Raw genomic sequence first — 27,554 nt, 5'->3', positions numbered from 1 at the left:
AATATTATCCTAAAATAATAATCAATTATACACACATACGTGATTGTTGTGTTACAAGAATAAAAATGATTGAAATATTTGTAGAATAATAATAGATATTTTCTTATTTATATCTTTATTTTTCATTCGTCCATTAATTTTATATTAGTTTTCTAATCTACCCATTAAGAAAATGCAACCATAATAATCCTTAAAATCAAATTGTGTAAAACATGCATAATTAAATAAATGGATTCAACCTTTTTAATGACTAGCTTCATTAAACCTACATAACTAAACGTGCAAGTTTCACACAACTTGATTTTAAGGGGTGTTGTGACAAGATTCTCTTAATGATTGAAAAAAAAAATAGTGCAAAACTAATGGACAAAGGAATAACAACAGCCAAAGAAAGGAAAAAAAAATATTATTCTTTTATTAATTTTTTGGTTGTTTTCTTCCATGTGAGGTGACAATCACACCTGTGCTTGATTGACTAACACTCAAACATTTAACATGTTAATTAAACCTTTTAAAAGATGTTAGAAAACACCAACTATTAACAAAATAACTAATTTGATTAATGATTTATAATTTTGAGGATTATATTGCTATTTTTTTAAAATGGAGACCAATTTGATCTACCATTTTAATTTCAGAAATTAAATTGGTTGATAATTTTGCAATTTCAGATACTAAATTGATTAATAATTTAATTTGAAAACTAGTTTACTATTTTATTAATATTAAAAACCAATTTAATTGATCATTACAATTTCGGGAATTATATTGGTGATTTGTTCTTTTCATCAATACTTCTAAAATATTGGTTAACATTGACCTTAATATAATTGATACTTTGTGTTGTTATACTCTAAAGTAACCAACATTATATTTTTCAACTTTGTGTTGTTATACTTTATTTATGAAACTAATTATTTATTCGTTAATGCACAATGTAATGTGGGCGCGTATAGTCGTGTCAGAACAATATTTTTGTTGATGTTGACAACAACATGAATTTTTTTTTTTTACTAATTATCATAAAAACAAAAATCTATTAAATAATAAATAAATATAGTAGTATTTAATATTATTTCTTGTTAAAAGTGTATTGTATATTAGTTAAATAATATCCATTAAACTCTATGAAAAAAATACGTAAAAAATATCACTATTTTTTTTATAAAAAAATTAATCTTATTTTCATAATTAATTGTTAAGAGCATTGATTAACATTTTTATAAAATATTTTAGAATTATTAATATGAAAAAAATCCGGTGTCTCATTTTTCAGCCTCCTTCGCTTATTCTAGTTAGTAATTACAAGTTGTCATTTTAACTTAATAAGATTTAATTCCTCATTTAATATTTATATTTATACCTATTTTATCTTTTAGTTCATATGCTTAGAAGGTTTAATTACGTATTTTGTTCTTATGATTATACATATTTTATCTTTTAGTATCTAAACTTAAAAATTATCTCTTTTAATCCTTATGTATATTATTTTTAATCATTTTAATCCTTGTATTATTTTTAATCATTTTTAATCCTTATATATGTAGACAAAAAGAATTAAAAAAGATTAAAAACCATATGCACGATAATTAAATAAGATTAAAATGGTATGTGTATACACTAAAATGAATATTTTTAAGAAGATTTAATAATTTTTTTTTTATTTTCATAGTATAAAATATGTTATTTTGGTTCTATAATTATAATTTATTTATCCCTTTTATCCTTGTTGTCTAAAATCACCTAAGGTAATTACATAAAGATTCTTCAATACTAATACAAACTGAATCTGGTAGTGAAAAACTATCAATAAATTTAAATATCTCATTTTGGTTCATATAGTTATAATTTATTTAGTCTTTTGTTCCTTATGTATAAAATTATCTAACGTAATTACATCAAGATCCTTCATTATTAATACAAAATTGTGAATCTGACTGTAAAAAACTGTCAATTAATTTAGATAATTTTAATTTTGCACCAATTTTAAAGGATACACATATAATAAGTTTAGAAGATGAGGACCTAAAAGGTTAAAAAGTTACCACATAATTATAGAGACAAATGAAATATTTTAAATCAGAGAAATTAAAGAAAAAAATTATTATAAATATAAGGATACAAAAAGGTGATTAAATATGTTTTAAATATTTTATACACTTATTAAAAATAAAAAATAAATAATAATGGAGACCATATGAAAAAATTAAAAATGATTTTAAGAATGTTGTTAACTAATAACCAATAATATTAATTAAGTAATTAATAAATATTTTTCACTATAAATCACACTAAAAATATGTTGAAAATTTTATTGTTAGTCACTTAAAAAAATCATTTTTGATTCTTTAATTAGTACTTCAAACAGTTGCCTAGTTTTAATATAAAGAAGAATATTCATTATATCTTTTGAATTGTATACAGTGTTATAAGTAAGGAAATGTGAAAAACTAAGGATAGGAAAATAATAAGAAAAGATTTAAAATTATTTTTCATAAAATTGTGAAAAAAAATGTAAATTACAGTAATTTTTTTCTTAAATTAAAAAAACTAGCTGCAATTAGGGAAAGGTAGGTGCGTGGGTCCACCGCATCCTATCCATTTATGGTTTTGCAGGGATTACTAGATCCCAGACCTCGCCGCTTGGAGCGTCTCTATGCTGCGCCAAAAGACAGAAACCACCGACACTACACTCCCCTCCTATTCTATTAATCAAACGTTTCACGTGTCGCCACGTGTATTACTTTTCTCAGCAAAGCGACGGTGATTAGAATATCAGCACCAAACCGCGTTGTCCTCCTCCATCACGCACGCGTCTTACGCTTCACATTCTTCTACCATGCTGATTTTTAGTGGTTACTTTTTTTAATGCCAAAATAATAATGTCCTTTTTAAAATTGAGTATTTTTCTTTTTTTTTTTATAACTAATTCAAAATTAGTAAAAATCAATATAAAAATTTAATTTAAATTCGATTTTTTTTTCTATTGAACTCTGTTTTTGGCAAACTCTAGTCTCTATAAAAAGTTCTTATTATTATAAATTATTGCTGTAGAGTTTTCAGGGTACGGTAGATTGTCATTGTTTAATATGCCAAAATATAAAAAAATTAGGAATACAATTTATAAAAAAGTAAGAGAAATTGGAATAAAAAGTAAAATATGTCAAGTCAACTCTATCTTAGTCGGACAATCACTGAATAAGTTTTATAATGTTTTTTTTTTACCGGAATAAGTTTTACAATGCTAGACAATCTTTCTATTTCAGATGCATAATCTAGGTCCTTTTATTTGTCAAACAATGATAGTTAGTGAAGTTTTTTTTTTTTTTTTTGTGTGTGTGTGTGATTGTAAGACAACACATCAATTAGTTTTTTTTTTTTTTTCTTCGGATCACATCAATTAGTTGTAACCATACAAGTCCGATTAATACGAATACTTATTCATTGAATTAGAGGTACTCTGACATTGATATTGTGAATTAAGACACTACTACTGCATTACTAGGAAACAGGACATTGATTATAAATAATATTTAAAGTACAAAAAAAAAAACTGATCCAACAAGCAAATGAATAGCATGGCATGGTATTTGTATAAATAAATGGCAATTGAATTTACCGGGAGTGGTAGAAGCATAAAAGGTAGAACCGGTTATAGGCAGTAAAGGTGAGGGTGGAATCGCTGCAGAGGATCAGAGCAGCGTTTGGAGGGATATATATAAGGGTCTCTATAGCTTGGAAGTTGGCATCGTGAGAAAAGAGAAAGGAAGGAAAAATGGAGTTGTTCTTCTACGCGGTGTTCGGCGGTTTGGGAGCGGTTGTTGCAGTGACGGAGCTGAGCAAGAGCAACAAGGACCGAATCAACACCTCTTCCGCATTCAATTCCTTCAAGAACAACTACCTCATCGTCTATTCCCTCATGATGGGTACAGATCTGTCTTCTCTCTCTTAGATCCACTCAGATCTAACCTCATTTCCCTCTTTATTCCACCCATTACTTCATTTCTCATTTTCATTTTTTTATCGGCAAATATTAGTTTTAGTCGTTAATTGTTTTAGTCGTTAATTGTTAGTATTTTGTTAGCGGAGAACTTTTCCTCCCTCCCTCTCATCATCTCCTTTTACTACCAAAGCCAACGTTATAACTCCATGGAATGCCAATTCTTAACTAAATAAAAATAAAATCGAAGAAGCCGTTTTTTTTTTTTTGTTTCTTGATGCCTTACGTGCTGTTTGTTTGTGAAATTGAATGTATCGAGAAATCAAAAGCGTTTCAGGTGGATCCTGAGTCCATTTGTTTTTGTGATCAGTGACGTGTCTTAATGGTTCTGGAATCTGTGATTTTCACTCTCTCTCTTTCTCTCTCTCTCTCTCTTTGGTTTAATAATAGATGTGTACAGTTTGGACTGCATTTTACGTGTTTATGTTATCCATTGTGTTTTACTCAACTCATTATTATTTTAAGTAAACATATTTAGCCAAGTTATCTCTTGAAGGGATCGGTTCATTTAATCTGATTTTAATTACATGTTTTCATCATTGAGTTACGATTCTGAGGATAATGTTGTCTATGGTTGCGTATGTGATTGTTGAAATTGTCAAGTTGGGAACGGAGTTACTGTTTTTAGTATTTTTAAATCTAATAGGTTGTTGTTTCTATGGCTATAGCTGGAGATTGGCTACAAGGTCCATATGTCTACTACCTTTACAGTACATATGGATATGGGAAGGGAGACATAGGACAACTCTTCATTGCTGGTTTTGGGTCTTCCATGCTCTTTGGAACAATTGTCGGATCTCTAGCTGACAAACAGTGAGATGTCTTTTTTGGTTTCTTGTTTCATAACTGTCATAGAATTTTTCAGTGTCTCATGATGCTTCTTACCCTGAAATCAGAGGCCGGAAGAGGGCTTGTGTGACTTACTGCATAACCTACATTTTGAGTTGCATCACCAAGCATTCTCCTCATTACAAAGTCCTGATGTTGGGCCGTATTTTGGGAGGTATTGCCACTTCACTTCTGTTTTCAGCATTTGAATCGTGGCTTGTTGCCGAGCACTTCAAGGTGAGGAACAATTTTTTGCTTTTAAAAGTTATCTTCTGTTTATTATGAATATCTTCTCTGGATATGTTGATTTTAAGACATGCAGGAAGTTCCTCATAATTTGGAATTTGGAGGCAGTCATTGATTGACTGGGTGAGACTTGTAAATATGGTATACAATTTTTTCTGTATACTATTTGGAGGGTGCAGACGACGACTTGAATTATACAATGCAACTTTAACTGCCTTAGGCTCAAAAGTGGCCTTTATGTCCTCAAAAAGATATTTTAGGTTGATTATTTTGGACTGAAATTCTAAATTGGGCTAGTCTTGTATGTTGTACATACATTATATTGCACAAACTTTTTAAGATGTCACTCTAAACAGAACTAACCACTACTTAAGATCTTACGACTAAATTTAAAAAATAGTTAGAAACTGTATCATTCTGCCAAGGCCATCTAGTTAAGTGTCTCGGTTCAGTATATCATGTGAATATATTAATTGAGAAAGTTGCATTTTGGTATTTATTGGATTCGTTAAATGGATATTGAATCCACAGTGTAGAGCTGAGACACATTTTTCAGTGTATACTTCTTGTTACAATTTTTTTTTGGTCTTGTTTTCCTTCTTGTTACGTTGTGTATTTATGATTCTGAATTGCCTGTTTTTTTAAACATCGTCAGAGGGGCTTTGATCAACAATGGCTATCATTAACATTCTCAAAGGCTATATTTCTTGGAAATGGTCTTGTTGCTATTTTGTCTGGGCTGTTTGGAAATGTACTTGTTGATACATTGGCTCTTGGACCTGTGGCCCCCTTTGATGCTGCTTCATGTTTTCTTGCTATTGGTATGGCCATCATACTATCTTCATGGTCAGAGAATTTCGGGGATCCTTCAGAGAACAAGGACTTGCTTACCCAATTTAGGGGTGCTGCTGTGGCCATTGCTTCTGGTAGATTTCTTACCTTAAAATTTATTTTCTCATTTTGATACTGTAAATTTGAACTTTGAAACTCTTTATGTGTGATGTTAATCTTTTTAACATTTTACATGTAAAAAATGTGAGCATTGTTGTAACCAATAGTAGTTGTTAGTTAAGCTACCCTAATGGAATTGATCGATCAAAGTTGTTCTTTTGCTTTTCTTATTCTGTTATCATTTATTTTTATTCATCTCTTGTCTTGTATTCTTGTTCATATTGTACTTCCCAAGTTCATTTTTTACTGCATTCTTTCTGCCTCAGATGAAAAGATAGCCTTGCTGGGTGCCATACAGTCTCTCTTTGAAGGTTCAATGTACACCTTTGTGTTTCTATGGACTCCTGCATTGAGCCCAAATGATGAAGAGATTCCCCATGGTTTTATTTTTGCAACATTTATGTTGGCTTCAATGTTGGGAAGCTCGCTTGCATCGAGGTTGATGGCCCGTTCTTCACTCCGAGTAGAGAGCTATATGCAGATTGTTTTTGCAGTTTCTTCTGCTGCTCTGATGCTCCCCATTTTGACCACTGTATGCTATTCTTCCATTATACTCTTCTCTTTCCTCCCTAGTATTCTGATTAAATCTCACACCATTTTGCTATATCTTGTCTTGGTGTTGGAACAGTTCTTGGTAGCTCCTTCTGGAGTGAAAGGTGGAAGCATCTCATTCTCTGGTTGCATTCAGCTTCTTGGCTTCTGTGCTTTTGAGAGTTGTGTTGGCATATTCTGGCCATCCATTATGAAGATGAGATCTCAATACATTCCTGAGGAGGCCAGGAGCACCATCATGAACTTTTTCCGCATTCCTCTCAACATTTTTGTGTGTGTTGTGCTGTACAATGTATGTTACACAATCTACTACTTCAATGCAATGCTTGAGCTTACCAATGCAGTAGTATTTTCTTATCTCTGGTTTTGACTAATTGTGTATTTTCTCGATGCAGGTTGATGCATTCCCTATCACTGTTATGTTTGGCATGTGCTCAATTTTCCTTTTGGTGGCTTGTATCTTGCAAAGGCGACTGATGGTGATTTCCGATAAGCCAAGTAAGACCCTCATGCTAATGATATGTTTTTGCTTAAGTTGATTTAGAAATAGGACAGCAATGGGCTCAAACCTTATTTTTGTTTGAAACAGAAACAGAAGATTGGCAATTGAAGGATAGGGACGCAGAGTCAGAACCATTGAACCTTTAACTGGCTTTTGCCTGAGTTTTGAGGAGGCACCGAACTTAGCTACTTAAGTCTTACTAATGCAGTTTCCGTCTACATATGTGCACGATGCGATTTGAGTGAAGGTAAACCTGATGCTCACAAAGAGAAGGGATTGAAGGAACAAGCAGAAAGGACGAGTGGAACAATTTTTTTAAAGTGTTTTTGGTATAAATATTGTAGTGCATTAGATTTCTATTGAGGAGAAATCTCCGTTTTGGTAGTACTGATGGTATTCTTTTGGGGGGGCAGTATCTAAGTTTGTCCCGTTAGGGAATAGTATATATGCCACCATACCATGTCTTTCGTTGTCTTTTAATTTTGTAATGAAATCGCACTCCATTCAATTAATGCATCTTTTATTTTTATTTCTTTTTATCTTCAGTTATTTACCCTCAGCTATTAATTATGGTGGTGCTTGTGTTGCCTCACGAGTGGAAAGATGCTAAAATTTTATTCAGCTTCAAGTTTCAATTGATTGAATTAATTTATAACTCACTCGAGAGGTTCTAAAAAGTTTTGCCCAATAGATTATCTAAGACAATAGTCCTGCACAATTAATACTAAGCAAAGTACTCATTGATTCACGTCAATTCAGGGAGGAATTTGTTAAGGGAAGGGAAATGTTTACATGTCACGGTATGGAAAGAACCCTTAACTGTGTACATTAGAGGACACAACCAATTTAGCTCAGCCCTGGATGACAATGTTGCGGTTCTTCGTTCAAACTTTTCAATCTTTGGTGCTGCTGCTTTCTGCTTACGTTAGTCTGTGTCGGCATCAGTTTGCATATATTTTATTATCCTTTGGGACCACAAACAGCGTTCCGTCATGCCTCTGCTGTGACCGTGATTTTATTACTGGATGAGATTGTAGATGTGTGTTTGGATGATTGCTCATAAAATTAATTTTAAATTAAATTGATTTTGATTAACTTAATTTTCAACTTTAAAGTGTTTTTTATGTTTAAATGTTTTTATCTTGGAGTAAGTTTGCTATAAAATTTAGTATGTACGCTTTTTAAACCAATGCAAAAAGTTACTTTTTATTATTTAGTTAAATCAAAATTTTAAGGGAAAATCAATTAACACTTACAAAAGGCCCTAATGATAACAGGATCATCTGATAAGATTAGACAAAGCATATTTACACAATGGTTTAAACAAACTTGTGTAACAGGATAAACAACCACTTGTCACTTGTGTGATTCTCACGACTTATCTGAAAATGCTACACAGCACCCAAATTATTAAAATAACTGAATACATTGATACACATAGTTATATACATGAAACAATGCTTAGATACTGGGAATTTTTACACTGAACTTCACTATTGGATTGAATACTAGACACGATCATATCACACGGCTACGTTTTGCTTCTGCAGAAGCAACTTCCAAATCCCCAATGAAAAAAAGGATTCTGTCTAAAATTCCACGACATGATCTCTCTTCAGCTAGAGAACCTTCTCCATTGAAGTTACTTTCTGAATTCAAAGTATTGGAGCAGTGACCAATTTCCTTTTCATGATTCTTTCTTGAACCAAGATGTCGCTGTATCTCGCCTTGGTGAATAAGATAGTAGTCAATGCCTTCTCTAATAATCTTCAAACCCCTATTTTGTGAAAGATGCAAAGAAAGTAATTCCCTTCAGATCAGAGTACTACCATTGTTGCAAAAGACTAAATTATTTATTGTAGAGTGCCAACTGAATTCCTGACTTATTTGCTAATTCCAAAAAAAAATCGAGACAATAATTTGTTTTGTTGAATAATAATGGTTCATGTTAGAGCTAAGCTTGTTCCAGGTAGGAGGAAACCACCATCAATGTTGTAGCTGCTGCTGCTGTGCTGCAGTTATTAGCAATAATTTTATAACCGGACTAGTAACTAAACGGGTCAAATTATTTGGTTTAAGGATTAATGGTCGAATAATAATAATAATAATAATGAAAAAGAAACACAGTATTGTAACTTTATAACACTAAAAACTAGGAATAAAATACTATTTCATAGATTCTTAACATTTAAGGTATGTTCAAATCAAATATATCATAGAACTTAAGGTTTAAGTTTCAAATATACATATCCATGTTCATGAACAATAACATATTTACGTCTCAAATAAAAAATGACAAATACTTAAAGTCAGTTTTTCATTTTTTTAAGAAAAGATCAAGACAATGCAATATTAAGTATTTTCTATTGACCTGCTATGAACCGATTTTTGGCCAGTTTTTTTATTGGTTTCATGGATCTTTGAATGATTTTTCTCAAGGTAGATTTTGTGGTTTATTTGGACCAAACACCTAGACCGATTCATTGATTTTCTGATTGGACCAGCCAGTCTTGTCCACTTTTCATAACATAGGTTATTAGCAGTTCAGTTCATGTCATCTCAATAGATAAACAATGCATGTGGGTGATTATGCAAGGAGAAAGCAAAAGCTCCTCTGACCATCATGGTCATGGCATTGACAAGATGAAACATGACATGAATGGTCTGTGTGACCATGTGCATGCTCTTAGACACTCAGTAAACTAAATTAAAAAACTTACACTCCAATTCGATCACAACGATCTTGCACCTCATATACATCTTTCCATGATTTTGAACCCACAGGAGCATAAAAAGCAGCATGATCTTCTCCCCATCTCTCCTTAAAAAGATCAGACCATAGAGCATTCTCTGAGGCCACGAGCTTCCACTTCCTACATACTGCACAAGTACAACAAATTGTCAAATACTCAAATTCATGCCTTATTAAGACAAGGTAATGAAATTCTGAATCTAAAAAATTTGAATTAAAACTTGTCAAATTTTACTATTTCTTTCAACACGATTTATTCATCATTCACTCCCAGTTGCCAATAACCAAATCCCTGATTCTAACTCATGCTTATACTTGCAGGCATTATTATGTCTAATGGTGAAGACAAAAGAAAAAATGACACATTGTTGGGAATAAAATTTCAAAACCGCAAGCAATAAAAGTAAAATGTAGAGGTAAATATAACCTTTCCTCATTTAAAATGTTTAACCATTTGTTACCATTTTTCTAAAAAATACAAGATACATGATTTTAAAAGAAACCATATGCGCAACTTGCACCTCACTCTAAATGATTTCAACTTGGAATTTTCAGGCAGTTATTTATTTATTATTACTATTATTATTATGAAAATCTAACAACCTTAAGAAGCTTCAAACATTATCACCAACTAATTAGAAATGTATTATCTAGAAATTTGGCCAAGATCCAGATGTTAACGAAGGATGCTGTGCTAATGTGTTATGTTTCTTGTTTCAAATTAGGTTGATAAAGATTAAAGATAATAGTGGTCGAATTGTTTACTAGATAACTAGGATAGGATTACTGGGTACAGGTTGAGCAACAGGTGACACTGGTTGCAATTTGTTTTTTCCCCAAAACGAAACTACACAAAGCCAAAACATATTCCTGTTTTTAATTCCATATGATCTACACTAAGGCAAAACAGTGACTAGAGTCTAGACTAGTAATCACCGTATTGCCTTCCACCAATTTTTTTCTGATAGCAAAAACGCCTCAATTCAGACATTAAATGAAAGGAAGAGTTAGTGATTGATACGATTCGCGGAAAATCTGAACAAGCAAATCAACCGAATTTAGAGGATCATATTCATATTCATCTCGTGATCACTTCAATTTCAGATCCAATTCAGACAGATAGAAAACATCAAAAAACTAAATAGAATAGATTATCCAAGCCAATCAATATAGAGAACTGAATTGAATCGAAGAAAGTCAGTTCAGATCTAGCATTAATATTTCAACTGATAGAAAACGCGCTACTGATTCGAAATTTAGAAATCAATTGCAACGCTAATTGCATTGAAATAAAAATTATATGTTTTCGAACAGAAAACAACGTAAAAATGAAGAAAGCGTGCGTGGCTGACCTTGTTGAGCAACAGCAAGATGCTGATAGTCCAAGAGATAGAATATCTTCATACAGATTTCCAAAGGTAACCTCTCCATTTCTGAGGATTTCACAATCTTCTTAACTTGGACAATTCATGCAACAGTCACACGTTTTGTTTCCACTTTTCAGTTTCACTCAGAGAAAGAGAGAAAGTATCGCTGTTCGTTCTTCCTCGGATTCTGTCGAGGGACAATACGCATCACTCATTTTATGTCTAGAGTACAATATAATATTATTATTACATCATATTCCCGTTTCTACCATCTTTAAATCATTTATACAAGTATTTTACGCTGCACCAACATTTTTAAGGAAAAAAAAATATGCACTAATTTTTTTTAAAAAAGTTATATTATTGTTTAATCATACATTTTTATTTATGATCAATTTTTATTTTACAATTATTATCTTAAAAATAATTTGATTAATTGATAATGTAAAAATTGTGTGCATTCTTATTAAACTCTTATCAACACAGATCTTTATATTTTTTATATAAAATTCATCAATTTCAAAATAATAGATTTTTTAGTAATAATAAATATTTTTGTGTTAAATAAAAATAAATTTAAAAGATAAAGCTTTTAAAACTAAGGAAAAAATATTTTTTACATTTTCATCAAATAAAAAAAATAATCGGATATCCAGTATTTATTATATACAAAATAAATTTAATTTAATTATTTATTGTTTGATGTTATTAGTTGGGATGATGATAATAAGTGCGAAAAATTATCATACGAAACTGCACGAAATCTAAGGATTCTAAAATTTATTGCAAATAGTTATTATCCGCTCTCTACCCAGATGATAATACAATCAATTTGATTGGCTGTTTTTAAATTCGCATCAATTCGTGTTAGCAGTATTCATACTAATTAGCACTACTCTATTAGTTATTACGTAATGAAGAGTAATTAAATGTGTATACAGACTTAAAGCATAATTTAAATAAGGATTTTTTTTGTTAAACAATGCATTAAACTGAAAAAATAACACGATTTGGCTAGAGCAAAAAAAAAAAAAAACAATCTCAAAATAGTTTGCCATTAATGTTAAAAAGTTGCATCACGCGGAGACTTTATCATTGAAAAAATGGTCTAGTTCATTCAAACTTGAAACATTTTCCCCCTATGCACTTGATTAATTTGATATCGATTCTTCCATTCTCTTCATTTAATTCTTACATTCTACGAAGTACAAACTGCTGATAGCTTCTTAAATTCAGCAGTGCAATGACTAGTTTTGACAAACATAATCTGTTCTCAAAGTCAGCTCGGAAGACATTTAATTAATTATTATTAACCAATACACAAGTTTCCTGTTCTTTGTTAAGTAGTCAGGTACACAAGTCTCGGCCACATCTCCGAATATACATATACATACATATATGAATGATTTTTAAAATCTCTAACTAGCCTTTCCTTTGACCAAGCAATTTATAAAATATCCATGTAAATGTAATCAACAAAAACCCTTGGATCCTAATTGATACAAATGCTACCCTAAAACATACAATTTGCTGAAATGGATAAAAGGGGTAGCGAGGGTAATCAAATTGAAACGATTATCAACTAACACTAGCAGAAAGCATTGGCAATATGGATTGAATCAAACTGCTTAGTTTGCCTCTCAACCTGCCAACAGTATTCTTCAATGTTTTACATGTCTTCTCCACAGGGAACTCGTTGACCTGTAGCATGTGTAGCTGCATTTTCAGATACCTATTAAGACTGGCCCCGGCAATGTTAAAGAGACTGAGCGATTCATTACTGTGCATAAATTTTGTGACAAGAAATCCGGCTAGAATATGTTGATCAGCCTTCACAAGTTCTGATATGAAATTTGGGAAAAGGATCCTTGTGAAAAGAAGCAACTGATTCTCATTATCTTCATCGTTGTTAGTTCCTCTACCTGACACCAGAGCTTGTTGACATTGATTGCATAAGTTTCCCACCAAATAGCAGATATAAGAGAAAATAGTACCATAGGTGGAGTCAATCATGATAGAAGTGAGAATCCCAGAGGATAAAATGAGAATTAATAACTCATAATCTTTGCTCCTTGTTTGAGGGATGCCTTGTCTTGTGCTATCCTCAACTGCACCCAGGCACTGCAACTGTAATGTTTTGTAAGGCAGCAATAATGTCATCTTTAAAGCCAGAAAGCAATCAATGCCAAGTGCTATCCGGGTTAAGCTACTGGCATCATCTTCATCAAGCAACATAGCATTAGGTTTTAATGATGATTGATCAATCAGTCTCAGCACATCAGTAAACCTTGACAGGCTTATGAATTTTCTTAAAATCTCAGCCCAACAAAGATGCAAAGGGTGAACAAAAACAGAGTCTTCTATCTTCTCTTTCTCAGGATTGTCTACTTCCACAAGGTTTTCCCATCCCTCGTCCCAATCATCATTGTTCCAGTCATTTCCTCCATCAGATGCTTCAGCAGTGGTTTCTCCATCTTTCCCTGCAGTGAAAAGTTCATCCCACTCTTCCAAAATAGTCAGCAGAGCATCAAAGTGGAGATCTTCACTAGCTTCTCCACACAACCTCATAAAGCAAGACACAGCTGTGTCTGCATTCAATAGATCATCAGGGGTAATTTCTATGCTAGGAGAAATTGACGCAACAAGCTGAGATGATTTAAGAGCAACCAAAGTATTTGTAACCCTACTAGAAGAGTCTTTGTGATCTGGCAAGTGCTTGTCAACATCAGTCTCACTCTTTCTACTAGCATAAATCAATTCATTCCATTCTTCCCATGGTTGAACATTGGCTAGTATTTCGGCAGAGAAACCCTTAATATTTTTACCTGAGATAAATTGCAAAAGCTCTAGCACAAAAACTCTGACAGAACTTGGCAACTGCAAATTGTCAGAGAACTGGACCATTCTTTCCCAAATTACATGTCTAACACATTGCATAAATTTTAAGTCACCTTCTAGCTTGCTTAAAGAAGACAATATATGATACAGGTTCTGGCTCTCATGGGATCCATTAATCAATTCTGACAAAACAGCCTCTAGAACATCTAAATAGAAATGAGGAAGATCCTGAGAACATGTACCACAACCAGAAGCTGAACCAGTTTCTGATGATGCAACAGAAAAAACCTCTGCAACAGCAGCAAACCCACAACCAGAAAAAATCATAGCTTTGCAGAAATTATAAATTTCTGCAGAAGAATCACCATTTAAGCCGCAATTGACATAGCCAAATATGCTGCCCCAGCCCTGACTAGGGGAGATGATATCTTCCATCACCAATTTCATAAAAACCTTCAGACAACTCATTAAACATTGTGGATTGAAGCTGCTAGTTTCTCCTGAATTTTCCTCCAATGCAATTTCCTTCATATCATCTGTTAATCTCATCCAAAAGTTCAGAAGAACAATAAGGCACTCTTGCCACGTTGAATTGTCAGGTAGGAGTCCATATGAACTGTAGAGAGGCATGATTACAGCGAAGTACTGCTTCATGATCCCCAAAGCATCAGACTGGCTCAAAAGCCTAATATACACTCGGCACAAATCATAACTCTGTTCAAGCTTATTTATAAATCCTTGAAGGTATTCAGGAGTTCTAATGCCAGAATCAGTAGTAACTTTAGTCTCCAAAGCTCTAAGCAAACTTAGGATGTAATACTTGTAGACATCCTGCCATGACATGAAATCATCAGGCAATGAATCACCATACATATTGACAAGAGTCTGTACCAATTTTGACAAAGCTGACAAGCTACTTTCCTCAATACATGCATAAACTTCATCACTAATGTACTCAAAGTTCAAACCATGTAACCCAGCAATATTTTTGAAGTTCAGGTTATTGATAAAGGATGATTTTTTGCATTCTTGCTCAATGACCTTGTAATATTGACCTAAGCTTAGATTGGCATTCACATGATCAGCCTGCACTATTGGTGATAAATTTCTGGTATTTTCCAGCTGCAAGTAGCACTCCGATAACAAACCATACACATAAGCAAGGCGAATTTTGTTGCACCCATCAATTGCAGGGTATACAATCGTTGAGATGGTTTCAATGGTTTTCACACTATTACCAATTATTTCTCCTTTATAACCTGCAACTTCAGCTGTAATATCATCATTGGTCCAAACATCAGAAACAAGGACAATGCTTAGGTATCGCAATAACACCTGCACGAAAACAAAATAATGAGGTTCCATCAATGGATTTTATTATATTTTGTTCAAAGAACTAGTTGACTTAAATGCTCAAACAGTTAAAATTGAGATGGAAAAACAATTTATAATTCAACACCCCTTCAAGTGAAACCCCCTGATGGAAAAAAATACAAGTTTATACCTACTTTATACTGGAAACTAATGCTACTTGACACTGAATTTACCAAGAGACAAGTGCAGCCTAGAATATAACTTTTACAACATCATCAATGAGCTAAGGATCTAAAAGAGAAACAACATCATTTTAATCAATACATTTTTCTTTAAGGGTTATGTTTCAATGCATTCTTGCAAAGCCTCATACCTCAGTACAGTTCAAGTCATAAGTGTCAGCCAATTTTAAAATGTCCTTCAAAATGTGCTTTTTTTCTAACTTTACTGACTCAATGAGAGAGATAATGACATTCTCAATATAGATGGAATCCCTGGACAAAAAGCGCTCTGTTTCAACCCCAGGAATTATTTTCTCTAGTGCTCTAGAATGCTCAGTGAGATGCTTTTGCTCCTCTAACTTCAATTTCCACTCTTTCCAAAATGAGGACTGTACCTTGCCAAGTTTATCTATATCATCTGAAAAAAAATAATCAAAACAGTGTCTAAGTCAGTTATGGATCCCAAATAAGAATGAAATGGTGGAAGAAAGAAATCCACAATCAATACAAGCATGATCGACAAACATTATAAATAGAAAAAGCATACAGAAAGTAAAAAAAATAAAATGTGCACACTTAGAGCTAACTACTAAATAAATACACAATGAAGAGCAAATAACAGAAAAGCAAATCACCAGAACTGGGTGATGCATGTTTTTCCTTAAACCTCCTCTTCAATAGCTCCTTCCGTCGAGAAGGATCAATCCCTATTCCAGAATTGTGTAGTAAGCTGTATGCCATCCCAACACTCATGATCCTACAAATTTCTTGATAGTCTTTTCTCATTTTGAGCTGTTCTTCTATAATTTCTACCCCACTAAAGGCATCCACAAGATTCAGAAGGTAGGAGCACCCCATTATGTCTTCCTCTTCAGTGACTGGTGGTTCCATAATTGATTTTGCTAGAGAGGCAATCAGATTGTCTCTGGGGGCAAATCCATTTCTGGCCAACCAGGACAAAATGGTTAGCACAGCCTGTGTTTTGATGTTTAGATACAGCTTTCCAGTCCTAAATTTCTTATGATGATCTCCTTTCCTGCTTAATTCAAGCAACCAAGGGAGCTGTAAAGCAGCAAAAGACAGAACCTTCCCATTTTCAGTCAAGATCGATGCCCAATCAGTTCGATCCCCAATAGCCAAGGTTTTTGCAACGATGGAAAGCATGTCTCTAGTTTTCTCAAGTTGAACATCTTCATTGTCAGCACTAATACTATCAAACTCCCGAAAGCAACCATTTTCATCTAATATATTTTGAAAATTTTGCTTTGGAAGAGAGTTTACAGATGAGCCTTGCACTGAAAATTTGGAAGGATCAGTCCCTGTTGGTATCATCAATGTTTCACACTGGCCTTGCATATCAAGATCTTTCCATGCATGGAGAAGTTCACCAATAGATTCCTCATCACAGTAACTTAAAGAAAACCCTAATAGCTGCTTTCGAGAGTCCAGATCCATATTATCAAGGGCGGGACCTCTTGCAATTGCAGCACATAAATCCCATATGTTACCATGTCCTTTTCGGGCCAAACCAAAGCAAAGATCAAATGCCAATTGTAAATCACCAGAAACTGCAGCTTCTCTAGCAATAGCTTCCTCAACAGCTGATATGCCATCAGAAGATCTCAAGCCAAGAAGTCTGGCAACCTCAATAAGTTCATCAACATGAAAATATGCTCCAGTTTGATTTGTGATTGCTATTTTTATAATTTCCATAGGATCCTTTATTTGCCTGAATTGCATGGGCAGAATATTCACCCCAAGGTTTGGAAGTTTAACTGTAAGTGCATCAATAATATCTGCCTCTGCCTTCACATTTCCACTACTCGGATATAAATTAAGACATTCTCTAGCCTTCCAGATCTGGAACAAATTGTATCAACATAATTAATTAATTTATGAATTCATGTAGTTGAGGATAGGTTAGCAAAATAGCTGCTTAAAGTAGACTATCAAGAAGCAACACTGGCCTTTTGAGGTGATTTAGATGACAGTTGACAAGAGCATAATATATATTAAACTCTATGGTTTCAGTCACTATTGTAAAGTAGGTAAAAACTGTCAAATCCAAAAAAGAAATGGAAAATGCAGCACAATAGTTCTTACATCTGAATTCATGTTTGCGTTAACATGATGGATGCATTGTCGTGAGAAAAGGTAACAAAGATTTCAAACTATGACAGTTGACAAGAGCATAATATATATTAAACTCTATGGTTTCAGTCACTATTCTAAAGTAGGTAAAAACTGTCAAATCCAAAAAAGAAATGGAAAATGCAGCACAATAGTTCTTACATCTGAATTCATGTTTGCATTAACATGATGGATGCATTGTCGTGAGAAAAGGTAACAAAGATTTCAAATTATGACAGTTGACAAGAGCATAATATATATTAAACTCTATGGTTTCAGTCACTATTGTAAAGTAGGTAAAAACTGTCAAATCCAAAAAAGAAATGGAAAATGCAGCACAATAGTTCTTACATCTGAATTCATGTTTGCGTTAACATGATGGATGCATTGTCGTGAGAAAAGGTAACAAAGATTTCAAACATTAGATATTACAGTTAATAAGTTGTTACAGACAATCTTACTTCAGAGCAAGAAAGACTTGAAGCTGAGAAAAAGTACTCCCTAGCTGCTTGAATGACAAGGTTTTCAGCCTTCTCAGATGCCAAAGCAACGGAACTTGTACCCTTCAAGTAATTTCGTGCAAGAGAAAACTTCCCAGCTTTAAGCAATCCTCTGCAAAATTCAGTCAAAATATACTCTGGGTCCAGAAAAGGAAATGCCTTTTCCCTCAAGTACTGCATATCACGCCACATGCTGGCCCATTCACTGTCTGATCGACTAGGCTGACGGCGAATAAATTTGGAAAGAATAAGACGTATAATCTGTTTTACAGCCTTTTCATCCAATTGAGCCCCTAGGAAAAAGTTTAATGGCTTTGGGACCTGGACAGATCCATAAGATAAAATAGTAAACACAACGTAGCAACAAAACAATAACATGAATTGTAGAATAATATTGCCATTAGAGAGAGGGTGGGATGAGGATGTTGCGGTGGATGTGTGGTAAGACTCGACAGGATAAAATTAGAAACGGAGCTATTAGAGAGAGGGTTGGAGTAGCGCCTATTGTAGAGAAGATGGTGGAAAATAGACTTAGGTGGTTTGGGCATGTAGAGAGAAGACCGGTAGACTCTGTAGTGAGGAGAGTAGACCAGATGGAGAGAAGGCAAACAATTCGAGGCAGAGGAAGACCCAAAAAGACTATAAGAGAGGTTATCAAGAAGGATCTCGAACTTAATGATTTGGATAGAAGTATGGTACTTGATAGAACATTATGGCGGAAGTTGATCCATGTAGCCGACCCCACCTAGTGGGATAAGGCGTTGTTGTTGTTGTTGTAGAATAATATTGCCAAATAATGAAGGGGGGGAAATGCTAAACAGAAATTATGCAATCCAAGCTATAGCGACATACACATCAGTTGTACAAGTTTGGTTGCTCTTGCTTATTGAGGACAAAGTACCAACCTGGTAAAATGCCAAAAGCCTCCCTGCCTCAATGTGACATTCAGCAATTCTAAGTCTTCTCTCAAGGTCCTCAACTTGAATTGCACCAACTGTTCAACAATGTACTCTTAAATAGATTGGAATTGGAGCTAAAAGCAACTGAATTAACCAAATGAAATCCAAACCACTTCACTCAACAACATAGATTTGTGGCATGTGTCATTGGTAAGTTTTGGGATTACAATGGTAAGCACCCCCAAACTCAACAACACAAGTATATGTCAATCAAATATACAACAAAAGGGCAGCAAAACAATATTTAATATGAGGATTGCAAGCAGAAATCTCATCCACACTGAATGACTAAAGCAAGAAAAGCCATTTTCAAGACTGGAGTCAATACTCTATACCGAAAGAAAGTAAGAAACTGATTATGCAAGGAACACTTTGCATAATTTTGTGTTCCAGGATCTAACACAAGGAAATTGACACTGATTTGTAACACGCAGAACCAATAAATAACCAAATAATACAAAGAATGGTGAAATTTCCAAATGTTTGGAGGCAGGTTAGCATGGAAAGTTACAGCCATTAAAAGATGTTTGGGTTATTTTTCTAATTTTCTTTTAAGATTAGTAATCCATGTGTCTGTGAAAAATATACAATGCACATTTCAAGCTTTGAAAAAAGTTAGGAACGCAAAGCTAGATTCAATACGTGACCTTTTTTCCAGTTTTAATAAAGAGGAACTTAATGTGAAGGGCTACAAGAGGTAGGCTGGATTTCAGAAAAAGAAATTTATTTTCAAGAGTGTCAGGGTGCACTAACATTTTTAAGGCTGTTGTGTAAGAATAGCAAGAGAAACTATGGAGAATCAGAAATAGTGCTAAATGTTGGTAAGCAGGTGTAACAGTGAAATGCTCAGCACAGAGCTCGAGTAATGGACTCACTTGGTTGCCAATTTCAGTTTTGGGTTTCCATTTCTTCTTTGATTTGCTACAGAAGAGCCAAGGTGAAAAGCATGTAGTAGGAATCCCTAGGGACTATCAGACATTATCTCAGTAAAGAAAACAAATTTGAGCTCTAGAATCCTTTCTCTCTCTTTTTTTACTGAGTTTCAACACTTAGAAGCAAACAGAATTCAAGTGGATATGATTTTGTTTGGGAAAATTAATGTGACAAGACAAGACAAGACAGGGATTTGTTTATTTTTGTTTTAGTAACTTAAAAAATATGGGAAATGATTAATAAAACGGTTAAGATTTAACCTGAATCAATGATCAGGATCATTTCACTGCTATTCATTTAACTCCTGGTTAACAAAAGGACCTATTGGAACAATACATATAGTTTAAGGATCAATTAAAAGTTAAAGGTGTCTACATACAAAAGGGGTACATCTTAAAGATGACTACTTGCAAGTTGCAAAAAGGTGACTACTTAAACGGATCTGTATACTCTTTTCCTTTTTATTCTTTCAAATATTGTAGTGAAACCCCAGGAAATATTGACAAGCAATAAATCACCCACCAAGAAATTATTAAAATTACAACATCTCATTGTTATTAAGGAATTGGTATAGACATTAAAGCCAAACTCACCATGTAGTTGAGGAAGTTTAGATAGTATTGCAGCCATAATACTCCACCTATCTGTAACTGTGGACAAGTATATGCATTGCAAAGCACAATCAACAGCTTCAACCTCAGTTTTGAAATAGTCATTACTTTGGAAGTTTCTGCACCCTTCTTCAATTACCACCAAGCATATGTCCAATTTATTCTCCAAAGAAGTTTCCTTCAACCATCTGACAAAAAATGATTCCTCTATATTTTGATTTGTAAGATTGACATTTCCAATTAAGGATACCTTGTGAATCTTTTCATGCATAAAAGGAATGCCTCTATTGTGTAATCTTTCAGTTACATTTTCCTCTTTGACTCCCTTAAGCATAAATTTAAACTTTTCATAGTCTGACAATTCTCCCCACATAGCAAGACTCATGTTGAAGCTCATTTCACTACTATCATCATTGGAATAAATAATTTGATGCAAGTATAAGACATCCTGATGGAACAGCTGTAACTCAGATATGCCTTTGCGAAGAGCAAACTCCAGTAGGCTGAGGCAGTTATCCAACTGCCCACTAAAATCATCCATAGCTTTAGCTCTATTTGTATACCAATTTGAGAGCTCATCAATTGATGGCCAAGGAAATCCAAGGAAATGCTTAACAAGAGGTTCAGTTTTGACTTGGATTTGCATGTCATGGTTTTTAACTGATGTGTTGATGAAGTGAAACATCTTCTCACATTCAACCCAATCATCTTTCCTCACAGCAACACCAGATGGAGGAGACCTCCCAGGAAGAAGCTGCCCATACATTTGTACAGGAACTGTTTCTGGGATGGCAGCTAAAATTTCCAACATATATGGAGACAAAGAATATGGATGACGCTTGAAGAGCAAGTTTAGCGCACCAATTTTTCCACTTTCAGCAAGTGCTATGGCAGCTTCATTGATAGGCATAATGCGGAATTTGCTATATTCCTGCACAGAAAACCTGCAGAAAACTGTGTCAATGAACTTTGAGTCAGTGGAAACCATCAGAATTATTGAACAATCACAAATGATTAAAATCCTATCATTCTAAATCACTAATATGGTCATATCTTGGAATGTATAGTGGAAACCATCAGAATTATTGAGCAATCACAATGATTAATATCCTATCATTCTAAATTACTAATATGGTCATATCTTGGAAAATATGTATATATGTATGCCTAATGTACTATGGTACAGGGAGATGGATATTTGCAACATTGTCAACAAAAGAAAACAAATAGACAAAAACATATTGAAGTTTTAAATGTTACAATCACAACCTGGCAGTTTTTCTTAAAGACCTTATCATTTAGATTTACAAATACATAAGAATAAGTCAATATTTCAATTTAAAGAATGAGTGTTTTCTTTTGTGTGTACATGTGCATTGTCAGTGTTTTATAAATAAACTGAGTAAATAAATGGTAGTGAATTTAACCTAATTAACCATTTATCCAATATTCCTCCCCTAAATTGGCAATATGGAAGGATAACCTTGGGAATCCAAAACTTATGTTATAAAGGCTACTTATCTTGCTGATGATTATATGGACCAATTTTAAAAAAAATCTAAAGTTCATATTACAATGAAGAAATCATTGCTAGAGTACTGCATGGAAATACAAAGGCCTAGAGCAGTTACAGTGCAGCTTAAACCAAGATTGATCAAAACCAATTTTAAGTTCTATATAAGCTATTTTGACTGATCTGTGTAATGTGTGGACAGTGTGGTTCTAGTTTTAAATCGGTTCCTAGTCTCTTACATTGTTCTGCTTTTGTTTCACATTGGAACTCTTTGCTTGGAATTTTTGGCTTTCACTCAATGCTACTTGAGTTGTGTAGGGCCTTGGACCAGTGTTTTATTATCATGGCTAAAGTCTAGCGGCAATATTCAACCCATGCTACAATTCATTGCATGTGGTTGGATAATAACTCTGACATCTTTAAGGAAGGAGGTCTCTGGCACAAGATTTGAGATAAACTAGACACTTGGCTTCCATTCGGCATATAAAATACACAGATTTATTGGAAGGGTCTCCCCAACATATATGCTGAGGTATTGGGCAACCTCGATTTATTGCTCTGTTAAACAGGATTCCCAATTCCCTATCCTTCAACTCTGTTAGGAGTCCCACATCAAGTAGAATAAACTACTTGATGTGGTACTTAAGTGTTGAGGTTCTCCCACCTAATTGACTAGTCTTTTGGGTTGGGCTCTTCTCTTGTGCTTAAGTCCTAACAATTGGTGCTCTTGTTGAGAGTTTGGCAACGGAAAGGACTACCTATAGGTTGGATTAAGGTACAAACCGAATACTAATTTCTGAGTGAAGTTGTCCTGTGAAAGCCACTGTGGATGCCGGCCCTTAAAGGAGATGACAATGTTAGGAGTCCTATAGCGAGTAGAATAAACTACTTGATATGGTACTTAAGCATTGAGGACTAATTGATTAGTTAGTTAGTTAGAGGGGTTTATTAGATATAAATAGGGGAAGAAGGAGACCTTATCTTTTGTAGATTGAGCATTAACTCTTTGTGAAAAGAGAAATCCTTGTGAAGGGAAAACCCTTGGAGGAGATTTTTCTCTCCTATTTTTCGTTCTTTTCTTACTAGTCAATAAAATCATTTCTTTTCTTTCTCATTTCAATTCTTGGTTACTAACAAACTCATTCTAATTTTTTCTTTTCTTCAAAATGATATTTCTATTTTAATTTTAATAAAAAAAAAGAAACAAGTATATAAGAAAAACTTTTAAATATAACAAAAGCATAAAAACATATAGTTTATTTAAACAAAATAGACAACTGTAACTTCTAGGATACCTGCCCATGTTTATTCCAAGATATGTTTCCAGCCTGTCTCTAAATTGCAAGATTTGAAGTCTGGCTAATCGACTATCCCATACTTGACTAGAATTATCATCATCTACTTCTGAGAATCTATGATGGTCAGTAATGCGTAGGCCATAAGCCAGCAAAGCTTTCTCAGCATCTTCCGAGGGTCCAATTCTATCAACACATTCAGAAAGTACAAAATCTCTATCATTAACATTTGATAAAAAAATATTTATTTCATTTACTCCATGGCTAGAATTCAACCACTGTGACTTCAGAACTTTGTCTTTATCCAATCCATGACTATCAGCAAAATCCAGAGCAGCCTGATATTTTTTCTTGCTAATCAGTATACCATAAATTTCAGGGACAGACTTCTCAGTAAATGAAACGAGGTTCCAGAGCAATCTAGAAAGGTGAAATTGATTGAGTCTGTCTTCAATTATCCACTCTGTCTGATGCAACTTTTCTGTCGATCCAAAATCAGAAGGATTATTTCTTTCTATGGATGATTGACTCGCTAAAAGAAAAGCATAGCCCTTGTATTTTGGTGCTCTTTCCAGAACAGGTAAATAATATGCAGGATCCTCTTCTGGAACTTTAGAACCATTAAGGATGTCAATCAACATAACCATGCCAACCCTATCTACAACGGCAAGTATATGGTCACACCACCAAGTAAAATCCATAAAACCCACCAAAGATCTGTTCCTTCCATTTGATAAATTATCAGACACTGGTGAATCATTTCTCTCCCCCAAGACAAACCGGGAGAGTGTAAAGCCTTCTTTGTCCAGCTTAAAAATATGCAAGCACCCTGCCAAATCCAGACTAGCAACGAATGTAGCTTGTGGTGAGATTAGCACCTTTGGATATGCTAGCTGACTACTGTAACCTTTTGGCTTTAAATATAATCCCTCAAACTGCAAAGAGAACAACTGCTCCAGTTCTGTACTAGAATTTTTGCACAACAGTGAAAGATGGCAAGATCCTAAAGATATATGTGTAACTAATCAGTGAAGAAATCGAAGAAATAATGTTTGGCAGATATTAATGACTTGTAAAAACTCTATATTCTATTCTCTATGTTCCAAGAATAATTTATTTGATAAAAGAAAAAATACTCTTAGAGAATATAATGGAAGAAGTACAAGAGCATGGGGATAAAATATATGTTTTGAAATTTGAATCAAGCACATAATACAAGTTCAGTACTGAATTACTCCATGTCCGTGTTCCAAATAAAAAATATGGATTTCCATGTATATTCTAGAGCATGAAATCAGTGAATAAGAGCAATAAAAATATCATGGCTTGAATGGATACCGCATGAAATAATCTCTTATCAAGATTAAACAACACTAACAACCAAGTATTTTCCCATTAGATGGGTCAGCTACACGGATCAAACAATGCCAAAACATTCTACTGTGAATCATTGACATATTGACCTCTAACTCTAAATCCTTCTTAATAGTTTTGCCTGTAGTTTTTCTTATTCTCCCTCTGGCTCTAGAGATAGGACTACCCTCCACATAACCTACTCTCCTTATGGGGGCTTCTATAAGTCTTCTCCACATTTAAAAACCAACTACAGCAAGATTTTACCATTTTTTTCAACAATAGTTGTTGCCTCAACTTTCTATATAATACAATAATTTCTAATCCAATTCTAAGAGAGCATGCATTGATTCGTTTATTATATAATAATGCACAGCTTAAATTCAGAACCAACACTTATATAAATAGAAAATAATTGAGAAAATAACCAAAAACATACATACCGGAATTCTTGTGAACAGCCACAAAAAGGTTAAGTTCACCATGGCGGTCAAAGCAGAATATATTGTTGCAAATAAGACTCGTGTGATTAGAAATGTACTTGGGAAAGGTAGAGCCACTCTGTCCATGACTGATCTCAATTCGTTGAAGCGAGCCATCTGAAGTAACAATGGAGAACCTACACCTCAAACGGTACCAACATTTCAAACTGGCACTCAATCTCCCTTGACAAGTAGTTCTCAACAATTCCAATAAACTAATCATATTTTCCATTCCTTGTACAGCATATCAGAAAGCGGAAAAAGAAAATAAAACTTACAAGTAGGACTCGCGTGTATCCAAATCGATATCAGAAAATAGGGCAACGATTGGAGAAGAGACTTTCAAATGTTTCTTCCAGATTTCCACAACAACTTCGCCGCTGAATTTAATAAAATAGAGTGTATCAGAGTCATCAGCAACTCCAAGAACGTCCTCGCCCTCAGACCAAGCTCCTACACTAAACGTACCAAAGCTAGAACCTAACGAGCCAATTGCTTATCAGAATCAAATGGCGTTTCCACTTTTCAATACAAGACAAAATTCCAGAGAGTAAAATATTAATTAATTAATTAATTAAATCTCACTGGTGAAAATGGCGCATGGATTTTGATAGTCGTCCTCTTTACTAAGAATCGTAATCCGATTTCCCGAGGCAACTGCGACGTGTTTGGCTGTGGCGGAAACAAAAAGTGAAACCAATCTTCTGAGTCTCTTCGGTTGATTATATTCGGTCCATTTCTCCTTGAGTTGGCTCACGCCTTCGAAGTACGAGACGAGACGAACATTAGTTGGATCCAAACAAGCGTTGATCGGACGGAATTCAACGAAAACAAAAGAAAACCGAAACGTACCTCGAGAAGAAAGCAGGGACAGTAAGGAACCCTTGGCGCTGTCGTTTTCCTGAAATCGAACAATGGTGAGGGAATAAGAGCGCGAATTGGAAGAGAAGAGAGAAAGGAGAAAGAGAAGAGCGTGTGACCTGTTGTTGTTGATGTTGGTTTTGGTAGAGTTGATTGGAAGCGTGATGTCGCGTCTCGTAAAGCGGCAACTCCTCCTCCATGTGGGAACCGTCACTGTATCTTCTGCAAAACCCCACACCTCAAAAACTGCACCGCATTCGAGTGCACAAAGCCGATGACTTCCACTTCTGTTCATTCCCATTTCTCCATGAGCATGGATTGTTTTTTTTTTATTATTATTATCTTCCCTAGTTGGGCCCTAGGAGAATGCAGATCCGATCTTGGCTATTGCTTTATGCACTCCATTATTTTCTAGATGCACTTCATAAATTTTGATATTCCCATATTACCCTTCTTCGCCACATTGTTATGTAAAATATGTGATTTTGTTCCTTCTGTCAAGGTGAAAGTGTTAATTGTTAAGATGTTAGCATTTACTGTAGCGTGTATTAACGAATAATCTCATATCACTAAATTTGAGATACACCAAGTTAATCTATTACCGATTAATGTTTTTAAAGATTAAAATTGGAGATTTTACAAAATTGAGAGACTAAAAATGTTTTGTAATTTAAAATAGGAGGGCTAAAATTACAAATTTTGAAAAATATAAAAACTAAATATCTCTATTTTTAAATAAAATGATCAAAATTATGGATTTTAAAAAATAAAAATATAAAAATTACATTTATTGATTTATTTTATATTAGCTTAATTGTTCAATTTATCATTTAATTTTCGTTATTTGTAAATTTTACCATTCAATTTTTGTTTTTATGAAATTTGCTGATATTGATGTGTAACTAAAATAAGTTACATTTGTTTTTTTAAATTATCAATATGATAGTAAAATATGAAAAAATTATATAAAAAAAATGCAAAAAATAAATTTGAGTGATAAAGTACATGAAAATTGAAAACTTAAGTGATAAGATTTAAAAATGATAAAATTTACAAAATAATTATATTTATATGATAAAATCTGTAATTAAACATTTTTTATTTCATGGATGTGTTCTAGTTATTTATAAATTTCACGAGAATATATATACGCACTAAATGATGCGCTAATCAAAACCTTTGAATGATTTGCCAACTCGACGGTAAATAAAGCAGAAGTAGGGGCGGCTAGAAGCAGAAATTTAACCATACCATTTATAGAAAATAAATAGAGACAAACAAAACAAAGATAACTTATAGTAAGAAGGCAGAATAAACACGAATATAATCTGTATTTAAAAAAGTAA

At 33.7% G+C, this 27,554-nt stretch overlaps 3 protein-coding genes across 3 annotated transcripts; 1 reads left to right on the top strand and 2 right to left on the bottom strand.

The window, feature by feature from the left end:
- Nucleotides 1-3,721: 3,721 nt before the first annotated feature.
- On the top strand, nt 3,722-7,618 carry LOC114415587 (molybdate-anion transporter-like). The gene is made up of 8 exons (XM_028380356.1): nt 3,722-3,926; nt 4,669-4,813; nt 4,897-5,065; nt 5,730-6,000; nt 6,292-6,557; nt 6,654-6,869; nt 6,973-7,075; nt 7,167-7,618. Exons 1-8 carry the CDS (start codon nt 3,776-3,778, stop codon nt 7,223-7,225), a joined length of 1,380 nt encoding a protein of 459 aa, XP_028236157.1. The 5' UTR covers nt 3,722-3,775; the 3' UTR covers nt 7,226-7,618.
- A 726-nt stretch (nt 7,619-8,344) lies between these two features.
- LOC114415586 lies at nt 8,345-11,450 on the bottom strand. The gene is made up of 3 exons (XM_028380355.1): nt 11,184-11,450; nt 9,800-9,959; nt 8,345-8,856 (listed from the first exon to the last, which is right to left on the bottom strand). Exons 1-3 carry the CDS (start codon nt 11,260-11,262, stop codon nt 8,598-8,600), a joined length of 498 nt encoding a protein of 165 aa, XP_028236156.1. The 5' UTR covers nt 11,263-11,450; the 3' UTR covers nt 8,345-8,597.
- Nucleotides 11,451-12,466: 1,016 nt separating this feature from the next.
- On the bottom strand, nt 12,467-26,509 carry LOC114415585 (MAG2-interacting protein 2-like). Its single transcript, XM_028380354.1, has 12 exons — nt 26,328-26,509; nt 26,200-26,248; nt 25,933-26,106; nt 25,626-25,827; nt 25,309-25,484; nt 23,513-24,515; nt 20,687-21,648; nt 19,107-19,195; nt 18,163-18,522; nt 16,207-17,431; nt 15,724-15,989; nt 12,467-15,371 (listed from the first exon to the last, which is right to left on the bottom strand). The coding sequence occupies exons 1-12, from the start codon at nt 26,406-26,408 to the stop codon at nt 12,777-12,779; spliced, it is 7,182 nt and encodes a 2,393-aa protein (XP_028236155.1). The 5' UTR covers nt 26,409-26,509; the 3' UTR covers nt 12,467-12,776.
- Between the last annotated feature and the right edge of the window lie 1,045 nt (nt 26,510-27,554).

This window comes from Glycine soja, chromosome 6 (genome assembly GCF_004193775.1).
Source record: "Glycine soja cultivar W05 chromosome 6, ASM419377v2, whole genome shotgun sequence".
Lineage (NCBI taxonomy): Eukaryota > Viridiplantae > Streptophyta > Magnoliopsida > Fabales > Fabaceae > Glycine > Glycine soja.
The sequence above is the reverse complement of the archived record's forward strand: the minus strand, read 5'-3'. Positions and strand labels throughout refer to the sequence as shown.